The 26,989-nt window shown below is 50.4% G+C and overlaps 1 protein-coding gene across 2 annotated transcripts in view; it reads right to left on the reverse strand.

Annotated features, from left to right (window-relative positions):
* Positions 1–26,989, reverse strand: part of LOC147729460 (uncharacterized) — a 229,076-nt gene that overhangs the window by 191,734 nt on the left and 10,353 nt on the right. For both annotated transcript variants that reach the window (XM_086954330.1, XM_086954331.1), the window contains exons 3-4: positions 15,379–15,471; positions 2,064–2,174 (exon numbers count right to left, since the gene is read on the reverse strand). In XM_086954330.1, the coding sequence (XP_086810456.1) occupies positions 2,064–2,174; positions 15,379–15,471 (204 nt within the window). The remainder of the gene's footprint in view (positions 1–2,063; positions 2,175–15,378; positions 15,472–26,989) is intronic.

The following is a 26,989-nucleotide window of genomic DNA, read 5'->3' on the forward strand; positions in this document are numbered from 1 at the left end:
CTGGCTTTGGCACAGAGGTACTGATCAGAATCTGCTGCTCTTTCGTACCTTCATAGCATGACATAGACCTAGATCAGAAAGACACTGGTTTGAATCATCACTCTGTGTCAGCATGGACCTTGTTATTGATGTAGCAGTCAGTGCCAGAGTTAGAACGAGCCCAGTGGAAGGCCCTGTCGAGGCATATCCACAAGCAGACTGAAGGTCGCTCTTTGCTAAAGGGTTGACGATGACCCTGGGAATTCAGGGTGCACTGCGCCTAACTGCAGGACTAGTTGTGATTCAAGAGACCGCCATCTTTAACCTGATGTTCTTGCACCTTCTTGCTAGACTTTGAGTCGAGCTTGGCCATCTAACACTTGTGTTTCGACTTCGATTTGGACTTAACAGAAGACTTCGATCCTTCATCTTTTGTGGCAGCAGCTTCAAGGCCGGAACTGCTACTAGGAGAGGGAGTGGAACCTGCACAAACGTAGTTTGCCTATCATGGTCCAAATCGCCTTCAGATGCATGAAGGCCCACTTATAGCAGAACTTAAAATCATGCCCTCAGCCTAAGCACCACGGCCCGTGAACAACATCTACTTCCTGTAGTCTTGGTACGGTTTGAATCTTGCTGTTCTTTGGGGAGGGGAGGGAAGGGGGGATACCATTCTCTAGAATACTGATGAAAAGTTTTTGAAAATCAATGAAGTTGGGAACAATCTGCATCAATGGGAGCAGAAAGAAAGGAATTGACATCAGTGCGGGTGTGACATTTTTATTCCAGGGTGGTATGGAGTTAGCTGGAGCACGGCCAGAAGAATTCTCTGGATCCAGGATGGCGCCCACAGATGCGCTAAAGATTTTGAATCCAGAGTCAGAAGTATCCATCAGAAAATTGTTTATTTAAATGAACTTTCTAGATGTAGATTCAAAGTGGTTCATCACCCATAGTGTGATTACATTTCTTTTCAATCTTTTCGATTTCACCAATTTTCAGTCTTATTACACAACATGAGTTTCGCTGTAATCCAAGCTTCGACTCTTATCATTAATCCATAATCAGTTCTTCAGTAATTTATGGAGTAAAAATGTGGTTTCACATTACTAATTTGGATCGAAAAGAAGAAACATCTACATTTTTGGGCCATTCTGACAGGTTGTGGTTTGGCTCAGCACTGAGGGCTGCGGTGAGTGAGCTCCACAGTGGGTTCCAAGACTCCCTGAGAGCTGCCTCCATGTTAATCTGAAGCCACTGGGAGATCAGGTTGGTCATTCCTCACCGCTGCTTTCAGTTCTCCATGTATGGGGCAGACAGCGCTTTAAGTGTCTGTCACCGTGTGCCTTGTACATGCTACACAGATCTTTGGGCCTGAAATTGAGTTGGGTAGACTGCCAGGTTTGGCATAAACCTTCCTCCGACGGCCCGATTAAGTGGGGGCTGTTGAAAGAAGCCCATGACACTGCCCCCCTATTTAGGGTGGAGGGCAGGAGGTCGTTTTTTCCTGCCCCTCGGAGGGGAGCAGGGGGGGGTCATTCGATTTTTATTTTTTAAAAACAAACTCCAGCTTTACAAATGTTTGCAAAGGTTTGGAGAGGGCGTCTTTGTTTCACCAAGAAGACCCTTTTAAAGGTTACCAACACTTCCAGAAACCGCCATAACTGTGGTTCCTGCCAATATGTAAAGATGTCATGGACCAGTAGGCATCTCTCGATTTGGCTGTGGAGTAAAAGCAGGGTGGCAGATGTAAACTCCTACACCACCCAGTCTGTCTTTACTCCACCCACTTAACCCTAAACCAGGCCCTTTGGATTTTATTCTGACATTTATTAGGAGGCAGCAGTGTGTGTTTTAAAGCTGGTTTTATCTGGTAGCGATGCTGCAGGTTCAGACACATTCTAGCTTCTGAAGGTTAAAAAAGGCTGATGTGCAAACGACATTACAGTAGCAGAATAGCAATTACTCAGTAGCTTTCTGTTTTTTCAGGTGTTATCAAGTGACTGTAAATTGTGCTTAATCTGATTGAAATGAACACAACTTCTTATAGTAAAACGAATTTCATGTATGCGCAAATTACTCACGTATGGGCGCAACAATAGCTTTGTCTCTCTCGGAGCCCTGCTGGTCCACATAGATATGGTATCCCTCCTCCTTAACATGGCACGAGGCAGCCTGCATGCTGAAAACACTCCCTGCATTGAAGAAACATCAAGGTATTACTATATTGCGTCTGCACTGGTAACAACCCTGGTGATTTTTTCATCCCACATAAAAGACTTTTTTACCACGTTGGTGTATGGAACCAACCCTGTCTGAAGCTTGTATGAAGAAGTGACAAGCGAGAGTAGAGACTATAACAAAATCTCTATCTTCTCTACTATTTAAAGGTAGCCTACATCTCAGTAAGGGGTACAAGGACCACCTTACCCAGGCTGCAGTAGCAGACCTGTGGTGTCATTTTGGAAGGCTTCCCGGGGGTGGCATAATACAGGCTGCAGCCCCTGGTAGGCCTCTGGGGTACCTATGTCCTTGGAACGTAAGGTACCATATACTAGGGACTCAAAAGGGTCACCCAGTAACCAATCTGGAGTGCACCTAAAGTACATGCAATCAATTTAGAGAGGAAGCAGCTAGGCTGGGGTCCTGGTTCGCAGGGCCTCAGCCAGACTAAAGTCGATAAATCAGTGAAACACCAGCAAAAAGTGGGGGTGACCATAGAAAGCAGATCCTACTCTCCTACACAACCCTCACCCCCCTCCCCCAAACGCAGGGACATTAAACTAACATTGACCAGTTGAGTCTTCATGTTCTAAGTGGAAATATCTGGAGAGTCCGTCTGCATTGGCATGGTTACTCCCAGGTCTATGTTCCACTGTACAGTCCATCCCCTGTAGGGAAATGGACCACCTTAAAAGTTTGGGGTTTTCACCCTTCATCTGTTTTAGCCATAAGAGGGGCTTATGAGCAGTTTGAACAGTGAAGTGAGTGCCAAACACGTATGGCCTCAGCTTCTTCAGAGCCCAAACCACTGCAAAGGCCTCCCTCTCAATAGCTGACCAACATTTCTCTCTAGGGGTCATCCTTCAGCTAATAACAGCTACTGGCTGGTCCTGACCTTCATCATTCAATTGTGACAGCACAGCCCCTACCCCCAACTCAGATGAATCTGTTTGGACAATGAATTCTCTGGATTAGTTAGGACTTTGCAGATTTTGTTCAGTGCACATGGCCTGCTTCAGGTCATCAAATGCCTTTTGACAGCTGACTGTCCACTGAACTTTCTTCAAAAAGTGGGGGTAACCATAGTAAGCAGATCCTACTCTCCTACATGTGTACCCACAAATTCCGAGATGTACAAATAACCACTTCTCCTCAACCACTGATCCTAAACTACGTATCTGCTGCCCACTTCAGAAATACATATGTTTCCTTGTTACCCATTCTTAACTCTACCTATTTTACCAACAAGGTGGGCTATACTCGGTACACAATGAAAAAACTTTGTAATGTGCAGCTCAGTGGTTGGCTCTGGGTTCCTCAGGTTCTTGGAGAAGCTACAAACTCTACATATCCCTGCAACCAGAAGGGTCTAGCGGACATAATATATTACTTTTGTAACATCGTGACAAAAAGTTATGAATGGAAAACGTTGTCACAAATGGTTGTTTTTTCCTACTCATTTCAATATTTCTTTATATCATCAGTTAGTTTCTTATGGAAAACTTTGAGGGATCTACACATATGACCCTTGTTGAATTCGGTACAGCCACAGGTCTGACTCACTATCCCATGGACCCATGTGCTGTACATTCACAGGTCTCACTCACTTTCCCATCAGACGCCACTTATGATGCGATCTGACGTCACATGTCTTCCATCCCACCTATGGTGCAGTCACAGGTCACGTTCATATCAGACTCCACTTATCATGCGGTCTGACGCCACATGTCTTCCATCCCACCTGTGGTCCAGTCACAGGTCACGTTCATATCAGATCCCACCTATGATGTGATCTGACGTCACACGTCTTCCATCCCACCTGTGGTCCAGTCACAGGTCACGTTCATATCAGATCCCACCTATGATGTGATCTGACTTCACACGTCTTCCATCCCACCTGTGGTGCAGTCACAGGTCACTGACGTCACACGTCTTCCATCCCACCTATGGTGCAGTCACAAGTCACGTTCATATCAGATCCCACCTATGATGCGATCTGACGTCACACATCTTCCATCCCACCTGTGGTCCAGTCACAGGTCACATTCATATCAGATCCCACCTATGATGTGATCTGACGTCACATGTCTTCCATCCCACCTGTGGTGCAGTCAAAGGTCACGTTCATATCAGATCCCACCTATGATGTGATCTGACGTCACACGTCTTCCATCCCACCTGTGGTCTAGTCACAGGTCACAGACGTCACACATCTACCATCCCAAGAGTTGGGCAGTCACAGGTCACGTTCCCATCAGATCTCACCTATGATATGGTCTGACGTCACACATCCTCCATCCCACCTGTGGTGCAGTCACAGGTCACAGACGTCACACGTCTACCATCCCACTTGCGGTCCAGTCACAGGTCACATTCATATCAGACCCCACTTATAATGCGGTCTGACGTCACATGTCTTCCATCCCACCTGTGGTGCAGTCACAGGTCACGTTCATATCAGATCCTGTGAGAAGTTGGCCCGATATGCAGCGTTCGCTATTCTAGCGACCGCTATGTATCGTTCCAAACGACCCTTATGGTGATTGGTTGTAAGTCAACCTATAGACCAGCTATCCTAGTAGCGTGGATACGAGCAGTCTAAGGCTAAAGACTCGAGAGGGCGTGTTAAGCCAGCTGTTATACCATCACATACCCCTTGAACACCAAGTGAAAGGACACCACACAAGTGTTATGAAAATAAACAGTATATTTATTAAGAATCACAACAGCCCTGTACTCTTTATGAGGACAGGGTACTAAGCACAAACCAAATCTCTTAGGAAAATACTTCAAGTGAACAATTAAACAAGTGTCCGAGGACACGGAAAGTTTAGTGGTCTCGGGCGGACCCGATAAGGCTAGTCGGAAGCGAGGGACTCGGGACCCTAGAGTAAAGAGGCTATGCAGGCACCGAAATGCCGAAGTTACCTAGCCACGAGGGCTGCGGCTGCACAAGTCTTACAGGCGTCGGGGGTCTTCGCTGACGAGCCAGGAGCCGGAAGAAAAAGGAGTTGCCTGCCGGCGACCAGTGATGAATAGTTCGTAGAGATCCAAGCCTGGATCAGAGATCGATGATACCTGAAAGCAGAGGGGACCAAGTTCGTACTACTAGCCAGTAGTCAGAGGGTGCCAGGAGGGCACCGGTTGGCCGTCACCTCGACCAGGTGAGTGGGCGACGCTAGGCTCTGCAGTCTCACGGACCAGGAGGCGTTCTCGGCGACCAGGATGGAGGTGCGAGCTGTCCCACGAAGAATGATGCTGTCGGCGTCGCTGGGCCCAGGATTGGGGCAACAAGCCTTGGCAGATCTCGGGCCACGTGGTGGGCCTAAGATGGCGTCTTTGGATGGACCAGGTGGGTCCGGGGTGCTCCTCTCGAAAAAGGGAGCAAGGGCCGGTCTGGAGCAACCAGACCAGCAGTGTTGGTTGTCGGATGTCGTCAAGGAAGGGCACAAGCCAGCGGCTAGTGACCAGACAACGTGCTGAGCAGCGAGCAGAAGGGCCCCACGCAGATCGTGGAGATGCTGGGAGACTGCACTTCGGTGCTGGAGCTGCTCAGGGTCGGGGCTTCTCGGACCCCAGAGCACTCACCGGTGAATTGCTTCGATGGTCGTGCTGGTTAAGAAAAGCGTGCAGGTTTTGATGATGGCCGGTCCCTCGAGGTCTCGTCGCACCCACAGATCACAGCTGAGCTGATGACGTGGGTAGAGGTCGGAGGTGCCAGGGAAGCCGGTTCTCGTCGAGCTGGGCCGTCGGATCCTTGAGGAAGGACTTGCAGCAAACCGCAGAGTTCTTAGATGGTGCCCGCTGATGCAGGGTGACTACTCCTTAGTCACAAGGGAGAAATCTTGAGAAGAGTCTCGAATGTCCTTTAGTAGAAAGTAGTTCTTGATTCAAAGATGATCTAATTTGGAAGGGTCCCCGCTCCGGCCTTTATTCTAAAGAAAGGGGTGGGTACATGACTAGGTCCTGCCCTAAGGGTGGGACCAGGAAGGGGGGTAGTTACACCCCTCTCCCCTGCCGGACTTTCCCCAGGCCAGGGCTGGCGCCCCTGGAACTGGTTCTGACCGGCAGATGCGTAGTGAGCACCGGGGTGCCACTCCGCAGTCACCTTCTCGCAAAAGCCCTACCTACCCAGAATACACAAACCCTGTCTGGGACGGTGCGAACACCGCCCTCGACAGGAAACCCTTTGTCCAAGCGCTCCTCGCTGGAAGGACTCCCAGCAGCAGGAGGTCAGACTCGTGTCTGTGGTGGCAGCATCCATTTTGTGGAGCTGAGGCTTTAGTTAACTTTAACCGGGGTTCACAGTTACGTACATGTCGTGTCCCTCTAGAAGGGCGGAATGCTAACCTCGTCGCCAGAATTGGTGAGAGGGCAGCATCCCGATTCGTATGACACCTTACTCGACATGCCTTGATAACGCGACACCGAAGTTACCGATGTGGTACGCGTTATCATGGAACAGCCATTGGGTCTTGATTCCGCAAGCTGCAACCGGGCTCGGCTCGGGCCAGAACCTAGTTCACACGAGCCCACGCACTCTGCCTTCAGGATTGTCAAGGCCTGCCATAGGAGTGACTGATAGGAACTCGGGTGTCCATTGTATGGTTAGATATAGAGCTACTATACCTAAAGCAAAGGGTGATTACACGACTTCGCCCCAGCTGTCATGCAGCCAGTTGTGTCAAATTTAGGAGGCCAGCCAGGGGTGGCATAATACATGCTGCAGCCCCTGGCGGCCCTGGGTACACCTATGCCCTGAGTTACAGGGTCTGATAAGGTGGCCCAGTACCAATTGGTAAACGCACCTAGGGTACATGGAATCCATTTTAAAGAGAGAGCAGTAGGCCTGGGGTCCTGATTGGCAGGGTCCCAGGTCGACTATGTCCAAAACCAGCTAAAACACAGGGCAAAAAGTTGGGGGCAACCATAGTCAGGATGTACCTTCCTACACAACCCCCCCCCAAACGAAAGGAGATAAGGCTATCCTTGTCCAGGTAAGCCTCTATTACCTAAGTGGCCATATAAGGAAGGACCAGCTCTGGCTTGGTTACCCCCTGTGTCATGGTCCACTAGGCAACCCCTCACCCTAAGGGTATCTGAGGGTCTCCACCATAGGGAATCTCTGTCTCTGGTGTGTCTTGGGAAAGAAGAAGGCTGATGCTGGGATGGAGTACTGAAGTGAGGCTCCTCTACCTTTGGGCTCAACTTCCTCCAATCACCCTTCATCATGTGTGCCTTTCTTTCTTTAGCTGAGATGCACTGAGCTCTCAGGGTCAGCCTCTGGCTACCTAAAGCTGGAGGCTGAGTCCCTCTGTTTGGCTTACTGGAGGGACAGGTCAGGTCTGGGGTTTTTAGGCCCCATGTTTGGCTGTGCCCAACAGTGTCCAGCTGTGGGAGTTCCCTAACTACTTTTAAGGGGGATCCCTCAGGAGTCTGTTCTATTTTCACTTGGCTAGGGTTACCAGCTTCAGTGATCCTAATCTGCTGATTAAGGGGTTCTTTTGGACAGGAGGCCCTTTGGGGTCCACCACTGGCCTCCCTGGCCTCTTCAGCCCTGGGCTGACTGAGGCAGGGTAGAGAGGTGCAGGTTACCTGCTCCAGACTGGGTCCCACCTGGGAAGGGTCCACTGCCATCAGGGGCTCTGCCAGGCTAGGCCTGACTACCTCTGGGGCAGTTCCTTCAACAGGGGTAGAGTCAGTTCCCTGAGGAGGCTGGCTCTCACCTAGTGTCTGGGAGGGGAAAGACTTTTCTTCCTCCTCAATGCTCTCTGTTTGAGTGGAGTGATCCATTGTTTCAGGCTTCACAACCTCACTATCTGTTTGAGTAGAGGCTGAGACCATTTCAACTGTGCCAACCTTTTCAGGAGGGCACTCAGTTTGTGTTTGGGCTGTGACTGTCACAGCCCTCCTATCCTGTTCTGAAAAGTCTGTCTGAGCCTGGGCAGTGGCTACCACTGCCCTTCCAACCTTTTCAGGGAGGAATGATGCTTGGACTGGGGCTGTAGCTATTACTGCCCCACTAACCTGTCTGGATAGGCCTATCATTCTGGAATGAGTTTCTTGTTCCACCTCAGCCCATGCTGAGAGTTCCAGGTCATTCCCCAGTAAGCAATCTACAGGTAGGTTATCTGTCACTGCCACTCTCATGGGCCCTGTGACATTACCCCAGCTGAGCTTGACTACTGCCATGGGATGCCTTCTCTTCATTCCATGAATGTCTGTCACCTGATAAGTAAAACCAGGGGTCAGTTGAGCAGAGGGGACCAGATGGTCACTCACCATGGTGAGGCTGGCCCCTGTGTCTCTGAATGCCTCAACTTTCTGACCATTCAATAAAACTTCTTGTCTATACTTTCCCAAAATGTGGGGTCCAGTAGTGAAGTTGGCAAACCCCATGCCAGTCTCACAGACAAGAGTGTGGTCAGGGAACCTGGCTAAGCCATAGTCCTCCTGATTGCCCAAAGTAATGCCCACCACATTCTTGGGGGCACTCCCACCACCTGGGGGATTACCACTAGTGGTAACAGGAGGTTTAGGAGTATTACCTGGGGGTACATTTCCCTTATTACCATTTTTAGGGCAACTGGCATCACTTTTGTAATGACCCACCTGTTTACAGGTATGGCAATAAGGTTTCTTCTGTTCTGAAGGAGTGTTCTGGGACCCACCACCCTTGTTGGAGTTTTGGGGCCCTTGGGAAGTCTTCTCTGTGGATGTATCCCCACCCTTCTCTTGAGGCTTGGTTGATTCCTTTTTCTGGTCACCACCCTGGTTTTTAGGCCTAACCCTGGTTCTGACCCATTTGTCTGCCCTCTTACCCAATTCCTGTGGAGAGGTCAACTCAGAGTCTACCAGGTGCTGATGTAATAGCTGGTTCTGACAATTATTTAAGATTTGCTCCCTCATAATTAGATTATACAATCCTTTAAAATCAGTAACCTTACTACCCAGTAGCCAGCCTTCAAAAGCCTTAGTGGCACAATCAACAAAGTCAGTCCAATCTTGAGACTGAGTTTTCTGGGTGTCTCTGAACAGCATCCTGTATTGTTCAGTGGTTAAACCAAACCCATCAACCAGTGTATTCTTCAAGATTTTGTAATTGTTAGCATCCTCCACCCTTGTGGTGAGGAGCTTATCTCTACCTTTACCGTCAAAGGAGAGCCACAAGATAGCTGCCCACTGACTCTGGGGAACACCCTGCACAGTGCAGGCTCTCTCCAAAGCAGTAATCCATTTGTGGATGTCGTCCCCTTGTTTAAAGGGGGGCACTATCTTACCAAGGTGTTTCATATCAAAACTCCTTTCCCTATTGCTAGGTACAATGCTGCCACCAGTGGGGACTGCCCCACCTAACTGTTGCTCTCTAGCAAAGGCAAGCCTCTCTTTGGCCAGGGCAAGTTCTTCCCTTTCAATCCTCAGATTAGCTGCCCTTTCTTTAGCTTCGTACACTCTCCTCTGAGGGGACGTCATCCCTCTTTGAGAAGAGTTGTGAGAGCCATTGGTTTGAAGGGATCTGCCAGAGTCTCTTGACAGAGATCTGGCTCGTCCATTCCCAATGTTAAGCTGACCTGATAGTGGCCCCGGGGGTCCCCCAGTACCACTGTCATGTTTGCTTAAGTTGGACCTGCTTAGTCTGACGACTTCTACCTGTCCCTTATCTGCCTCATCCCCAGAGGGATCCTCATTCTCATCATCCTCTACATCTTCAGTCTCAGTTGAGAGGTGGATGAGGTCAGGATCGTCTCTGGTTCCCTCGAGGGGAGGCATGTCTCCTTCTGGATTAGAAGAGCTAAGACGGGTCTCAGCTTTTCTGGCATCATAAGTCTCCAAGAGACCAATCAGAAAGGACGTTGTGGGGTTAGACCCCTGCTTGATCTTCCTGGAGTGACACACCTGTCTTAACTCCTTGAAGCTCAGCACAGTATATCTTGAAGGGATGACCTGTGGAGGGTCAACTGACACAAGGGGAGACTCAGAGTTTCCTCCTTTGTCCGACATACTGATTCTAGTGTGGTGTAAGTGATGCACCTACCTACACTATGTGTTTACCTACTGATCCCTTGCTAAGAGTTGCAGCCAAGGTGTGCTAAGCCTTGAGGAGCTACAACAGCTGGTTCAGTAGAACTCAGAGTATTCTAAGCTTCAGTTATATGTACTAACAGTACTTATGTGATCTTTCAACAAGATATTCTTAGGATACGCGTGGTAAAACAACAGCAAGCTCAAATCCCAACCGCTGCCACCAAAGTGAGAAGTTGGCCCGATATGCAGCGTTCGCTATTCTAGCGACCGCTATGTATCGTTCCAAACGACCCTTATGGTGATTGGTTGTAAGTCAACCTACAGACCAGCTATCCTAGTAGCGTGGATACGAGCAGTCTAAGGCTAAAGACTCGAGAGGGCGTGTTAAGCCAGCTGTTATACCATCACATACCCCTTGAACACCAAGTGAAAGGACACCACACAAGTGTTATGAAAATAAACAGTATATTTATTAAGAATCACAACAGCCCTGTACTCTTTATGAGGACAGGGTACTAAGCACAAACCAAATCTCTTAGGAAAATACTTCAAGTGCACAATTAAACAAGTGTCCGAGGACACGGAAAGTTTAGTGGTCTCGGGCGGACCCGATAAGGCAAGTCGGAAGCGAGGGACTCGGGACCCTAGAGTAAAGAGGCTATGCAGGCACCGAAATGCCGAAGTTACCTAGCCACGAGGGCTGCGGCTGCACAAGTCTTACAGGCGTCGGGGGTCTTCGCTGACGAGCCAGGAGCCGGAAGAAAAAGGAGTTGCTGGCCGGCGACCAGTGATGAATAGTTCGTAGAGATCCAAGCCTGGATCAGAGATCGATGATACCTGAAAGCAGAGGGGACCAAGTTCGTACTACTAGCCAGTAGTCAGAGGGTGCCAGGAGGGCACCGGTTGGCCGTCACCTCGACCAGGTGAGTGGGCGACGCTAGGCTCTGCAGTCTCACGGACCAGGAGGCGTTCTCGGCGACCAGGATGGAGGTGCGAGCTGTCCCACGAAGAATGATGCTGTCGGCGTCGCTGGGCCCAGGATTGGGGCAACAAGCCTTGGCAGATCTCGGGCCACGTGGTGGGCCTAAGATGGCGTCTTTGGATGGACCAGGTGGGTCCGGGGTGCTCCTCTCGAAAAAGGGAGCAACCAGACCAGCAGTGTTGGTTGTCGGATGTCGTCAAGGAAGGGCACAAGCCAGCGGCTAGTGACCAGACAACGTGCTGAGCAGCGAGCAGAAGGGCCCCACGCAGATCGTGGAGATGCTGGGAGACTGCACTTCGGTGCTGGAGCTGCTCAGGGTCGGGCTTCTCGGACCCCAGAGCACTCACCAGAGAATTGCTTCGATGGTCGTGCTGGTTAAGAAAAGCGTGCAGGTTTTGATGATGGCCGGTCCCTCGAGGTCTCGTCGCACCCACAGATCACAGCTGAGCTGATGACGTGGATAGAGGTCGGAGGTGCCAGGGAAGCCGGTTCTCGTCGAGCTGGGCTGTCGGATCCTTGAGGAAGGACTTGCAGCAAACCGCAGAGTTCTTAGATGGTGCCCGCTGATGCAGGGTGACTACTCCTTAGTCACAAGGGAGAAATCTTGAGAAGAGTCTCGAATGTCCTTTCGTAGAAAGTAGTTCTTGATTCAAAGATGATCTAATTTGGAAGGGTCCCCGCTCCGGCCTTTATTCTAAAGAAAGGGGTGGGTACATGACTAGGTCCTGCCCTAAGGGTGGGACCAGGAAGGGGGGTAGTTACACCCCTCTCCCCTGCCGGACTTTCCCCAGGCCAGGGCTGGCGCCCCTGGAACTGGTTCTGACCGGAAGATGCGTAGTGAGCACCGGGGTGCCACTCCGCAGTCACCTTCTCGCAAAAGCCCTACCTACCCAGAATACACAAACCCTGTCTGGGACGGTGCGAACACCGCCCTCGACAGGAAACCCTTTGTCCAAGCGCTCCTCGCTGGAAGGACTCCCAGCAGCAGGAGGTCAGACTCGTGTCTGTGGTGGCAGCATCCATTTTGTGGAGCTGAGGCTTTAGTTAACTTTAACCGGGGTTCACAGTTACGTACATGTTGTGTCCCTCTAGAAGGGCGGAATGCTAACCTCGTCGCCAGAATTGGTGAGAGGGCAGCATCCCGATTCGTATGACACCTTACTCGACATGCCTTGATAACGCGACACCGAAGTTACCGATGTGGTACGCGTTATCATGGAACAGCCATTGGGTCTTGATTCCGCAAGCTGCAACCGGGCTCGGATCGGGCCAGAACCTAGTTCACACGAGCCCACGCACTCTGCCTTCAGGATTGTCAAGGCCTGCCATAGGAGTGACTGATAGGAACTCGGGTGTCCATTGTATGGTTAGATATAGAGCTACTATACCTAAAGCAAAGGGTGATTACACGACTTCGCCCCAGCTGTCATGCAGCCAGTTGTGTCAAATTTAGGAGGCCAGCCAGCGGTGGCATAATACATGCTGCAGTCCCTGGCGGCCCTGGGTACACCTATGCCCTGAGTTACAGGGTCTGATAAGGTGGCCCAGTACCAATTGGTAAACGCACCTAGGGTACATGGAATCCATTTTAAAGAGAGAGCAGTAGGCCTGGGGTCCTGATTGGCAGGGTCCCAGGTCGACTATGTCCAAAACCAGCTAAAACACAGGGCAAAAAGTTGGGGGCAACCATAGTCAGGATGTACCTTCCTACAGATCCCACCTATGATGCGGTCTAGCGTCACACGTTCTCTATCCCACCTGTGGTGCAGTCACAAGTCACGTTCATGTCAGATCCCATCTATGGTGCGATCTGACGTCACAAGTCTTCCGTCCCACCTGTGGTGCAGTCACAGGTCACGTTCATATCAGATCCCACCTATGATGTGATCTGACGTCACTCGTCTTCCATCCCACCTGTGGTCCAGTCACAGGTCACAGACGTCACACATCTACCATCCCACGAGTTGGGCAGTCACAGGTCACGTTCCCATCAGATCTCACCTATGATACGGTCTGACGTCACACATCCTCCATCCCACCTGTGGTGCAGTCACAGGTCACAGACGTCACACGTCTACCATCCCACTTGCGGTCCAGTCACAGGTCACGTTCATATCAGACCCCACTTATAATGCGGTCTGACGTCACATGTCTTCCATCCCACCTGTGGTGCAGTCACAGGTCACGTTCATATCAGATCCCACCTATGATGCGGTCTAACGTCACACGTTCTCTATCCCACCTGTGGTGCATTCACAAGTCACGTTCATGTCAGATCCCATCTATGGTGCGATCTGACGTCACAAGTCTTCCGTCCCACCTGTGGTGCAGTCACAGGTCACGTTCATATCAGATCCCACCTATGATGTGATCTGACGTCACTCGTCTTCCATCCCACCTGTGGTCCAGTCACAGGTCACAGACGTCACACATCTACCATCCCACGAGTTGGGCAGTCACAGGTCACGTTTCCATCAGATCTCACCTATGATACGGTCTGACGTCACACATCCTCCATCCCACCTGTGGTGCAGTCACAGGTCACAGACCTCACACGTCTACCATCCCACTTGCGGTCCAGTCACAGGTCACGTTCATATCAGACCCCACTTATAATGCGGTCTGACGTCACATGTCTTCCATCCCACCTGTGGTGCAGTCACAGGTCACGTTCATATCAGATCCCACCTATGATGCGGTCTAGCGTCACACGTTCTCTATCCCACCTGTGGTGCAGTCACAAGTCACGTTCATGTCAGATCCCATCTATGGTGCGATCTGACGTCACAAGTCTTCCGTCCCACCTGTGGTGCAGTCACAGGTCACGTTCATATCAGATCCCACCTATGATGTGATCTGACGTCACTCGTCTTCCATCCCACCTGTGGTCCAGTCACAGGTCATGTTCATATCAGATCCCACCTATGATGTGATCTGACTTCACTCGTCTTCCATCCCACCTGTGGTCCAGTCACAGGTCATGTTCATATCAGATCCCACCTATGATGTGATCTGACTTCACACGTCTTCCATCCCACCAGTCGGTGCAGTCACAGGTCACGTTCATATCAGATCCCACCTATGATGTAATCTGACGTCACACATCTTCCATCCAACCCGTGGTACAGTCACAGGTCACGCTCCCATCAGATCCCACTTATCATGCGGTCTGACGTCACACGTCCTCCATCCCACCTGTCGATCAGTCACAGGTCACGTTCATATCAGATCCCACCTATGATGTGATCTGACGTCACACGTCTTCCATCCAACCCGTGGTGCAGTCACAGGTCGCGTTCCCATCAGATCCCACTTATCATGCGGTCTGACGTCACACGTCCTCCATCCCACCAGTCGGTGCAGTCACAGGTCACGTTCATATCAGATCCCACCTATGATGTAATCTGACGTCACACGTCTTCCATCCCACCCGTGGTGCAGTCACAGGTCACGTTCCCATCAGATCCCACTTATCATGCGGTCTGACGTCACACGTCCTCCATCCCACCTGTCGATGCAGTCACAGGTCACGTTCATATCAGATCCCACCTATGATGTGATCTGACGTCACACGTCTTCCATCCAACCCGTAGTGCAGTCACAGGTCGCGTTCCCATCAGATCCCACTTATCATGCGGTCTGACGTCACACGTCCTCCATCCCACCAGTCGGTGCAGTCACAGGTCACGTTCATATCAGATCCCACCTATGATGTGATCTGACGTCACACGTCTTCCATCCCACCCGTGGTGCAGTCACAGGTCGCGTTCCCATCAGATCCCACTTATCATGCGGTCTGACGTCACACGTCCTCCATCCCACCTGTCGATGCAGTCACAGGTCACGTTCATATCAGATCCCACCTATGATGTGATCTGACGTCACACGTCTTCCATCCAACCCGTGGTGCAGTCAAAGGTCGCGTTCCCATCAGATCCCACTTATCATGCGGTCTGACGTCACACGTCCTCCATCCCACCAGTCGGTGCAGTCACAGGTCACGTTCATATCAGATCCCACCTATGATGTGATCTGACGTCACACGTCTTCCATCCCACCCGTGGTGCAGTCACAGGTCACGTTCCCATCAGATCCCACTTATCATGTGGTCTGACGTCACACGTCCTCCATCCCACCTGTGGTGCAGTCATAATCCTCCGGGGACTCACCTTCACTGTGCTCTGTGTCCGAGTGGTCCTTGAATACCTGAATGTCTTTTTCTTTCTGTTTTAATGAAAAGATGTAGCTGGAAATAAGGGGACCTGTTTAAAAAGAAAAACAAAGAAAACAAAGCTGCAATTATAAAACTCGTGAAGGTGACAGCATGGGTTACAACTTAGCCTCTTGAGCAATGTCGAGACCTTTCAGGAGGGTAACCACAACCAGACCTCTGGGAGCAGAGCCCCCCCCCATCACTGTCCCAACGATACAGGATAGACAGACAAGCACAAGCAACACACAGACCCCAGTTGTGGTAGGAAGACAGGACTGAAGAAAGTAGCGCAACGTGCAAATCGAAAACGGGACAGCACCCCCAAACACACTCTTTCTTATAGGCCTGCCACTGCAGATTGAACTAATGGCCTGGCACAGACAAATGAGCTACTTAGGTTCAGTAACAATCTTTCTGGTGGATAGTGCATCTATTCTCACATTCCTCATGTTGTGAATCCTCGCAGGCACCAGCTAAGATCGTGGAGAAGCTTGTAATATCGCTGTAGTGCTGGTATGTGGCGCTATGAGCCTCTATCCCGACTCCTTCCTGCTCCAAGCATGCATATAGGCGCCACACCTCTACCCTGATGTCAGTTTTCCTCCTTGTTTCATACCCTCAAGCGCAGGGCACAGTTGAAGAGACTGCTGTGATAACCAGCAGTGAGTGGAATACCATGGACCCTCATTACCTCAAAGATCCACTCCACTAGTCCTCCAGAAACGGTGCTACTGAAGGGACTTACCTTGTTTTTTTATGAATCATTATGCCTGCAGATTCCTCATATGTTGGATCAGTACCAAGGAACAGTGGTGTCAGATGTCCAAGACGGGAATCTCTTGAGCTAGAACTGTTTTCGCAGCATTAGCTCTGGTGGAATAACCCCAAGGCCCTATGAAGTCTACCTTTTGGCCAAGGCATAACAGAGTTTGATGCAGAGCCCAATCCGTTGGGATACGGTTTGCTCCCAGAATGCCCTTTTCTCCTTCACACTGGCAAAACCAATGAAAAGCTCAACACCAACCGGATACTCTTTAGACCCATCAATACAGAAGCTAAGGGCACATTGTTGGTCCAACCACAGTAATTTGTTCTCCTCCCTGATTGGATGTGAGGCAGTAAGTAATAATAGACTGTTCCATATGAAAGGATGGCAGGACTTTGAACAGAAAAGAAGTCTTTGTTAAAAAAAAAACTAGACAGTCTGGGGAGGTTGACTAAAGAGGATGAATAGAAAATGCCTGGAGACAAATTAAGCCCAACAGTACTAATAGATGGACTTGATGGAAGGGCAGCGAGATGCCAGAATAACATCCACAACTTCAGCTGAAAGATCCAAGCCACTCCGCTCGCTCCACTCCATCTCCACGCATAAGAGTGCAGATTGTGGAGGGTCAGATTTAGGACGGAAGAGCCTCCTAAATGGGGTGCAGTCACTTTCCCATCTGAGCCTCATGTTGGTAGAGCCACAGGTCTGACTCACTTTCCCATCTGAGCCCATGTGTGGTAGAGCCACAGGTCTCACTCAGTTTCCCATCTGAGCCCATGTGTGTTACGAGTCACAGGTCTCACTCACTTTCCCATGCCCATGTGTGTTACGAGTTACAGGTCTCACTCACTTTCCCATCTGAGCCCATGTGTGTTACGAGTCACAGGTCTCACTCACTTTCCCATCTGAGCTTATGTGTGGCAGTGCCACAGGTCTCATTCACTTTCCCATCTGAGCCCATGTGTGGTAGAGCCACAGGTCTCACTCACTTTCCCATCTGAGCTTATGTGTGGCAGTGCCACAGGTCTCATTCACTTTCCCATCTGAGCCCATGTGTGGTAGAGCTACAGGTCTCATTCACTTTCCCATCTGAGCCCATGTGTGGTAGAGCCACAGGTCTCATTCACTTTCCCATCTGAGCCCATGTGTGGTAGAGCCACAGGTCTCACTCACATTCCCATCTGAGCTGACGTGTAGTAGAGCCACAGGTCTCACTCACATTCCCATCTGAGCTGGGGTGTGTTACGAGTCACAGGTCTCATTCACTTTCCCATCTGAGCTCATGTGTGTTACGAGTCACAGGTCTCACTCACTTTCCCATCTGAGCTGACGTGTGGTAGAGTCACAGGTCTCATTCACTTTCCCATCTGAGCACATGTGGTAGAGTCACAGGTCTCACCCACTTTCCCATCTGAGCTCATGTGTGGTAGAGCCACAGGTCTCATTCACTTTCCCATCTGAGCCCATGTGTGGTAGAGCCACAGGTCTCACTCACATTCCCATCGGAGCTGACGTGTGGTAGAACCACAAGTCTCACTCACTTTCTCATCTGAGCCCATGTGTGGTAGAGTCACAGGTCTCATTCACTTTCATATCTGAGTCCATGTGCGGTAGAGTCACAGGTCTCACTCACTTTCCCATCTGAGCCCATGTGTGGTAGAACCACAGTTCTCATTCACTTTCCCATCTGAGCTGACGTATGGTAGAGTCACAGGTTTCACACTCTTTCCCATCTGAGCCCATGTGTGTTACGAGTCACAGGTCTCATTCACTTTCCCATCTGAGCCCAGGTGTGTTAGAGTCACAGGTCTCACTCACTTTGCCATCTCAGCTCATGTGCAGTACAGTCACAAGTCTCACTCACTTTCCCATCTAAGCCCATGTGCAGTAGAGCCACAGGTCTCATTCAGTTTCCCATCTGAGCCCATGTGCAGTAGTGTCACAGGTCTAACTCACTTTCCCATCTGAGCTCATGTGTGTTACGAGTCACAGCTCTCACTCACTTTCCCATCTGAGCCCATGTGTGTTACAAGTCACGGGTCTCATTCACTTTCCAATCTGAGCTCATGTGCGGTAGAGTCACAGGTCTCACTCACTTTCCCATCTGAGCCCATGTGTGTTACAAGTCACGGGTCTCATTCACTTTGCAATCTGAGCTCATGTGCGGTAGAGTCACAGGTCTCACTCACTTTCCCATCTGAGCTCATCCAATCAATCATTCAATATACTTGTAAAGTGTGCGACAACCGCGAGGGTCTCAAGGTGCTGAGGGGTGGGGGAGGGTGAAGGGTGCTGCTACTTCTCGAAGAGCCAGATCTTGAGGAGTCTTCTGAAGGTGAGCAGGTCTTGGGTCTGCCGCAGGAGGGTGGGCAGGGTGTTCCAGGTCTTGGCGGCAAGGAAGGAGAAGGATCTGCCGCCGGAGGTTGCTCGTTGGATGCGAGTAACAGCGGCGAGGGCGAGGCCACAGGTCTCATTCACTTTCCCATCTCAGCCCATGTGTGGTAGAGCCACAGGTCTCACTCACTTTCCCATCTGAGCTTATGTGTGGCAGTGCCACAGGTCTCATTCACTTTCCCATCTGAGCCCATGTGTGGTAGAGCTACAGGTCTCATTCACTTTCCCATCGGAGCCCATGTGTGGTAGAGCCACAGGTCTCATTCACTTTCCCATCTGAGCCCATGTGTGGTAGAGCCACAGGTCTCACTCACATTCCCATCTGAGCTGACGTGTAGTAGAGCCACAGGTCTCACTCACATTCCCATCTGAGCTGGGGTGTGGTAGAGTCACAGGTCTCATTCACTTTCCCATCTGAGCCCATGTGTGGTAGAGCCACAGTTCTCACTCACTTTCCCATCTGAGCCCATGTGTGGTAGAGCCACAGGTCTCATTCACTTTCCCATCTGAGCTCATGTGTATTACGAGTCACAGGTCTCACTCACTTTCCCATCTGAGCTGACGTGTGGTAGAGTCACAGGTCTCATTCACTTTCCCATCTGAGCACATGTGGTAGAGTCACAGGTCTCACCCACTTTCCCATCTGAGCTCATGTGTGGTAGAGCCACAGGTCTCATTCACTTTCCCATCTGAGCCCATGTGTGGTAGAGCCACAGGTCTCACTCACATTCCCATCTGAGCTGACGTGTGGTAGAACCACAAGTCTCACTCACTTTCTCATCTGAGCCCATGTGTGGTAGAGTCACAGGTCTCATTCGATTTCATATCTGAGCCCATGTGCAGTAGTGTCACAGGTCTAACTCACTTTCCCATCCGAGCTCAAGTGTGTTACGAGTCCCAGCTCTCACTCACTTTCCCATCTGAGCCCATGTGTGTTACAAGTCACGGGTCTCATTCACTTTCCAATCTGAGCTCATGTGCGGTAGAGTCACAGGTCTCACTCACTTTCCCATCTGAGCCCATGTGTGTTACAAGTCACGGGTCTCATTCACTTTGCAATCTGAGCTCATGTGCGGTAGAGTCACAGGTCTCACACTCTTTCCCATCTGAGCCCATGTGTGTTACGAGTCACAGGCCTCACTCACTTTCTCATCTGAGCCCAGGTGTGTTAGAGTCACAGGTCTCACTCACTTTGCCATCTCAGCTCATGTGCAGTACAGTCACAGGTCTCACTCACTTTCCCATCTAAGCCCATGTGCGGTAGAGCCACAGGTCTCATTCAGTTTCCCATCTGAGCCCATGTGCAGTAGTGTCACAGGTCTAACTCACTTTCCCATCTGAGCTCATGTGTGTTACGAGTCACAGCTCTCACTCACTTTCCCATCTGAGCCCATGTGTGTTACAAGTCACGGGTCTCATTCACTTTCCAATCTGAGCTCATGTGCGGTAGAGTCACAGGTCTCACTCACTTTCCCATCTGAGCCCATGTGTGTTACAAGTCACGGGTCTCATTCACTTTGCAATCTGAGCTCATGTGCGGTAGAGTCACAGGTCTCACTCACTTTCCCATCTGAGCTCATTCAATCAATCATTCAATCTACTTGTAAAGTGTGCGACACCCGCGAGGGTCTCAAGGTGCTGAGGGGTTGGGGAGGGTGAAGGATGCTGCTACTTCTCGAAGAGCCAGGTCTTGAGGAGTCTTCTGAAGGTGAGCAGGTCTTGGGTCTGCCGCAGGAGGGTGGGCAGGGTGTTCCAGGTCTTGGCGGCGAGGAAGGAGAAGGATCTGCCGCCGGAGGTTGCTCGTTGGATGCGAGTAACAGCGGCGAGGCTGGCAGAGCGGAGTTGGCGGGTGGGGGTGTAGAAGCTGAGTCTGCTGTTAAGGTAGGCTGGTCCGTTGTTGTGTAGTGCTTTGTGTGCGTGGATGAGGAGTCTGAAGGTGATCCTTTTGTCGACAGGGAGCCAGTGTAGGTCTCTCAGGTGGGGGGTGATGTGGCTGCAGCGAGGGATGTTGAGGATCAGACGGTCGGAGGCGTTTTAGTTGTCGTAGGTGTTTGCCTGAGATTCCTGCATTGAGTGCGTTGCCGGAGTCTAGTCTGCTGCTGACGAGGGCCTGTGTCACTGTTATTCTTGTTTCGGTAGGGATCCACTTGTAGATCCTGCGGAGCATGTGGAGGGTGTTGTAGCAGGAGGAGATGGCGCTGACCTGCTTCGACATGGAGAGGGAGGAGTCGAGGATGATTCCTAGGTTGCGTGCCTGGTCAGTGGGTGTTGGTGCTGCTCCCAGCGTGGTTGGCCACCAGGAGTCGTCCCAGGCTGATGGGGTTGGTCCGAGGATGAGGATCTCCGTCTTTTCTGAGTTCAGCTTCAGTTGGGTGCTCCTCATCCATTTGGCGACGGCCTTCATACCCTTGTGGAGGTTGGTTTTGGCGGTGTACGGGTCCTTGGTGAGGGAGAGGATGAGCTGGGTGTCGTCGGCGTAGGAGATGATGTTGAGGTCGTGCTGGGGGGCCACTTGTGCGAGTGGGGCCATGTAGACGTTGAACAGTGTCGGGCTGAGGGAAGAGCCCTGGGGAACGCCGCAGATGATGTCGGTGGCTACAGAACGGTAAGGTGGGAGGCGGACGCTCTGGGTTCTGCCGGTGAGGAAGGATGTGGTCCAGTTGAGGGCCTTCTCTTGGATTCCGGCTTCTTGGAGGCGTGTCTTTAGTGTGTGGTGGCAGACCGTGTCGAAGGCGGCTGACAGGTCCAGGAGGATGAGGGCTGATGTTTCGCCGTTGTCTAGTTGGTGCCTGATGTAGTTTGTGGCGGCGATGAGGGCTGTCTCAATGCTGTGGTTTCTTCTGAATCCGGACTGGGACGGGTCTATGATGTTGTTGTCCTCGAGGTGGCGGGTCAGTTGTATGTTGACGATTTTCCCGATGACCTTCACCGGGAACGGGAGCAGGGAGATGGGCCGGAAGTTCTTGAGGTCCTTGGGGTCCGCCTTGGGCTTCTTGAAAGGGCGTTGATCTCGGCGTGCTGCCAGCTTTCCGGGAATGTAGATGTCTTGAAGGAGATGTTGATGACTTTCCGTAGTTGGGGTGTGATGACTGCGTCTGCTTTGTTGAATACGTGGTGTGGGCAGGGGTCTGATGGTGATCCCGAGTGGATGGAGTTCATGACCTTGCGTGTCTCGTCATCGGTAACGTTGGTCCAGGAGGTCAGGCCGTTGATGCGGGTGGTGTTTGTCGGATGGGTGCGGCCTGTCGTTATTGGGGCGGTCGGGGTGTTGAAGCTGTTGTGGATGTCCACGATCTTGCAGTGGAAGAAGATGGCCAGTGCGTTGCACAGTTCCTGTGAGGGCGGGATGTCGTTGGCATTGGCGCTGAGGTTGGAGAGTTCCTTCACGATGCTGAAGAGCTCTTTGCTGTTGTGAGCGTTGTAGTCTAGGCGGGCTTTGAAGGAAGATCTCTTGGCGAGTCTGAAGAGGTGGTGATGTCTGCGGGTGGCGTCCTTGTGGGCTGTGTGGCTGACTGGTGTTTGTTCGTGGAGCCTTTTCTTCTCCAGTTTTCGGCATGCTCGTTTGGAGGTCTGGAGCTCTTCGGTGAACCAGGTGGCTTTCTTGCTGGTGAGGCTGTTGGAGGGTTTCTTGAGCGGGTCGAGGGTGTTGGCACAGTCCTTGATACACTGTCTGAGATTGCGGGCGGCGACTTCTGGGTCGGTGTGGTCGGTGGGTGGGTTCTGGGCGAGGGAGGTGGTCAAATGGTACTCTGTGACTTTGCTCCAGCAGCGGCGGGGCAGCTGTTGGGTGCGGTGGTACCTGGTGACCTTGTTCAAGGTGAAATGGATGCAGCGGTGGTCGGTCCAGTGGAGTTCATGGTGTGGTCGAAGGAGACGTGGGTGTTGGTGGAGAAGATGGGGTCAAGCGCGTGGCCGGAGGCGTGGGTGGGAGCTGTTGACGAGTTGTGCGGTAGAGCTTTCCCATCTGAACCCATGTGTGGTAGAGTCACAGGTCTCACTCACTTTCCCATCTGAGCCCATGTGTGGTAGAGTCACAGGTCTCATTCAATTTCTCATCTGATCTCATGTGGTAGAGCCACAGTTAACACACATTTTCCCATCTGAGCTCATGTGCGGTACAGGCACAGGTCTCATTCACTTTCCCATCTGACCTCATGTGGTAGAGCCACAGTTAACACACATTTTCCCATCTGAGCTCATGTGCGGTACAGGCACAGGTCTCATTCACTTTCCCATATGATCTCATGTGGTAGAGCCACAGTTAGCACACATTTTCCCATCTGAGCTCATGTGCGGTACAGGCACAGGTCTCATTCACTTTCCCATCTGAGCTCATGTGGTAGAGCCACAGTTAACACACATTTTCCCATCTGAGCTCATGTGCGGTACAGGCACAGGTCTCATTCACTTTCCCATCTGAGCTCATGTGTGGTAGAGTTGCACTAAACCCTCCAAGCCAATACGTGGCCACAAGACTGACCCATGCTTGATCCCCTGGGAAAAACAAAAGTGAAAACTTGTACTGAAGGCCAAAGCACGATTTCAGGCACAATGTATCCTCCAGAGAGGGAAAATTGAAAAGTGAAGATGCAAAAGGCTGGTCACTGAGCGTTTTCAGAAGTGGCAAACAGGTCCATCAAAAGTGTAAGCCAAAGGGCAAATGATTCCTAATTCACCCATGGGTTAACGCACCACTAATGGTCGGCAAGAGGACGCCTACTGAGAGAGTCTGTACTGATGTTGACAGATCCTGCTTTGGGAGCAAGATTCAGTTGAGCACTATCTAGGTCCTTAACTTCAAAACCTCCAAAAAAAAGATTGTGAGTCCCCACCACACCGCTTGTTGCAATATCACATGGTGGGTGTGTTGTTGGTGAGCATCGGATTGACTTGCTGCTGACCCCATTGAGGGGCTGCCAATGGTGGTTTAGGTGGGGACGTTGCTTTGACAGGGTCCAGAGATCCTGAGTCTCCACTTTGTCCAGGTAACCTCATCTGCCAAGAAACGCTGCAGCTACTGGTGGGGAAAGGCAGAATGGTCTGCTGTACATTACATTGGGGTTTATCACACACTACTGTAGGTTACAAAATGCCTCCTCAAAAATTTGACTTTTATCCAAAAGGTTCTCCCAATGCTGGCCCCACTACAGGGTTAAGTTCCACTGGAGGGCCAGCACTAGCCACAACGCAAAAGGCAACAGCAGGATGCCTGAGGAGAACAGGGCTTGCAGTTTCAAAACCACAAGGCGGGAAGAACAGCTTTCATCTGAAACATTGGGGTCATGGCCTGAATGTCCTGGACTTGTTGCGGAGAGCGGAAAGGCCTTCAAAGTGGTTGTGTTCAAGATAACACCAATTAAAGGAAGCCTGGGTGTGGGGTGGGATTTGGACTTGTTGGAGGAGAACCCCCAGTGGAGAACAGCAGCAAAATTGTGCTTAGCAATTGGCAAACCAGTCTTCAACTGACACTTGTGGTACATGGACTGCGTTCTCAAGACCAGTATACCTCGACCACGATCATATAGAGGTAGATGGGCAAGCGTACTCCCGACCAGTGTACCTGGGCCGCGACAGTACCTTCGCATAGAGGTAGATGGGCAAAGGTACTCCCGACTAGTGTACTTGGCCCATGATCGATAACATGACCTTCGCATAGAGGTAGATGGACAAGCGTGATCCTGACCAGTGTACCTGGATCACAATCACAGACATGACCTTTGTATAGACAAGAGGGATCAATGTAAGCAAAAAGGGAGGACTGCAAATTTGTGCTGAGTAAAACCAGACACAAACTACAGGTATTTTCTGTGGAGCTGCAGCTCCGGCACATGAAAGTGTGTATCCTGGAGGTCCAGGCACACTATTCATTCCTTGTTATCTGAGACGACGGTGGTGAATACCGAACCGATGCACCACAACGCATGTGCTCCGTGGCCCTGCAGTCAAACAGGACAGAGACAGGAGCCCACCCTGGTCCATCTTCAGCCAGGCTAGCTTGAATACAGCGGCAAAGTGAGCAAGGGACCCACTTCTGAGCATACCCTGCCAACTAAGGGTAAACAAAGCAAACACAAGGAGATGATGGACGGAGCGCTGAAACTTTTCAGACGCTCACCCCCAGTCACAGATCTGGAGTAAATCCATCATTGTTCCTTAGCTCACTTCGCTACCTCAGTTCAGACCCAGCTATAGGTAAATCAGTCTTGACTCTGTGCCTCATGGGAATAGTGCAGCTTGAACTGCCAAACCAGGTCTTCCCTGAACGGGAAACAAGCATCCTGGGTCCGGTTTTGGGGTAACACCCCTTTTCAGCCAGGCTAGCTTGAATCCAGTGGCAAAAAGAGCATGGGACCGACGTCTGGGCATACCCTGCCAACTTAGGGTGAAGAAAGCAAACGCAAAGATTTCCCTCGTAATAAAAGATGGGGAATATGAATAATAGACTAGGATTACAAAATAGTGCACAAACCAGGAAAGGAGCATGACTCCTCCGACTACATGTTGCGGCACCCTATGTCTCGCACAGCAGAGGATTACCTCAACTTGGTGCTGCGACAAAACACACCTGCTCCAATAACGATAGAGGAACTGGTGCAAGACACAATGAGTGATGTCACACTACAAACATTCAAAGCAACAATACAGCAACAGAGGCGGAGACATGTGAACAACAGCAGTTCAATAAAAGAAGGGGTCAGAAGAGAAGAAATACTCACATTCAGACACACAAAGGAAGAGCTGTGGCTGTGTGAAAAGGAGAACAGAATACTACTTCGAGGAACAAGGATAGTGATACCAAAAACCCTTCGACTGCAGACAGTAAGCCCTGCACATGAGCCCAACAGAGGCATAGTCGCAACAAAGAAAATGCTATGGGAAAAGTTATGGTTCCAGGGACTTGACCCTCTGGTAGAAGACATGATCATGAGCTGTCACCTATGCCAGATAATAGGATGACCACCAAAACCAGAGTAACTACGCATGTCTGACCTCTCCGAGGCAGTGTGGACGACACTGGCCACTGACTTCTATGGGCCGCTGGACACCAAAAGCTACCTGCTACACATCATCGACAAATACTCCCAGTTCCCCATAATACGCCAAATGTCGTCAACATCAGCAGCTGCCTGTAGTGTAGCTCCTATGTTCCCAATAGGCTCTGCGCATTGGAATAATATATCCTATAGATTTGATGTAGGACTTAGGTCGACTAGGTCTCTATTGAATATATTAGACTTAATTGTGAGTGCCAGCTAGCTCAGAGGTCACTAGAAACTTTCTCGAATACACAAGAAGGGATTCGTTTCTGACAACCGCATAAACATGACAACTTTGTTTCCCCAAGATAAAACTAATCTTCAGAGTCGTGGAAACAATAGATAGATATGGTACTCAGTCAGTCATGCATGCTTCATTTCATCAGAGGTGCAGAGAAATAGAAAGACAGGCGTTTTCAATAAAAGGATTTATTGAACAGTCTTCTTTCTTATGCAAAAGAAATGAACTGCTACAATCGTAATACTGGTTGCAAAGTATAATGCGTACAGTAAGAAGAGTATTATAAAATAATATTATAAAAGCATTGTATGGTTCCTAGACCATAGATAAATACATAAATAAATAACAAAAGCTAAACGTACTCAACTGGTGCTTCTAAAATACGCCTACCCCGATGTACCTAACCTAAGTCTAGTATGAGGGAAGAAGTAAGTGAGGTGTAGCATAAGTTTAGTTTGTCTTTGCCAAGAATCTAACCAAGATTTCTCTTTAGGGTCTAATTAGCTCCCTACCTTGGTTTTAGAATGAAGGAGGTCTGGTATCTCTGTCTCGGGACTCGATTTCCCAACAACCCGCGAGGGGAGCTTGGAAACACTGGCGCTGGATTCTCAGCGAGAGAAAGGACAGCTTCTCTGTCAGTGCGTCAGCTGGAGGGTCGGCTTCCTTCGGCACTTGCTGTAGCGAGCTGCGTCGGGCAAGTAGATAGTTGAGCTGCTCCGAACAACCGTGTATTTGCTAGGGCAAGTGCAGGCATATTTATACCTTGAAGGTGCCTGGTTTGACATAAAGTCGGGCATTATAACGTCACCAAAGAACCCCAAGGAAATGGTAGTTCTTTGAAAACGCCATGATTTCTAGGACAAATCAATATTCGAGTAAGGGGATGTCCCTGACTGCTGAAGCCGAGTTTTCCAAAAAATCGTTGTGGCTTTTTGGAACTAGTTGAAGTAGCCATGCCTGTATTTGGACTGGATGGGTTATGTCTAAATATGGGCATGATTTCTATATCTATATAAGGGCAATGTGAATTATACCTATATAAGGGCATGAATCGGTAAATTACGCTTGATTCTAAAATGCTTCACAACAGCCAACCTATCAATCTTAGACAACATATTTGCAGCAT

This window comes from Lissotriton vulgaris, chromosome 2_1, assembly GCF_964263255.1.
Source record: "Lissotriton vulgaris chromosome 2_1, aLisVul1.2, whole genome shotgun sequence".
In the NCBI taxonomy this organism is placed as follows: Eukaryota; Metazoa; Chordata; class Amphibia; order Caudata; family Salamandridae; genus Lissotriton; species Lissotriton vulgaris.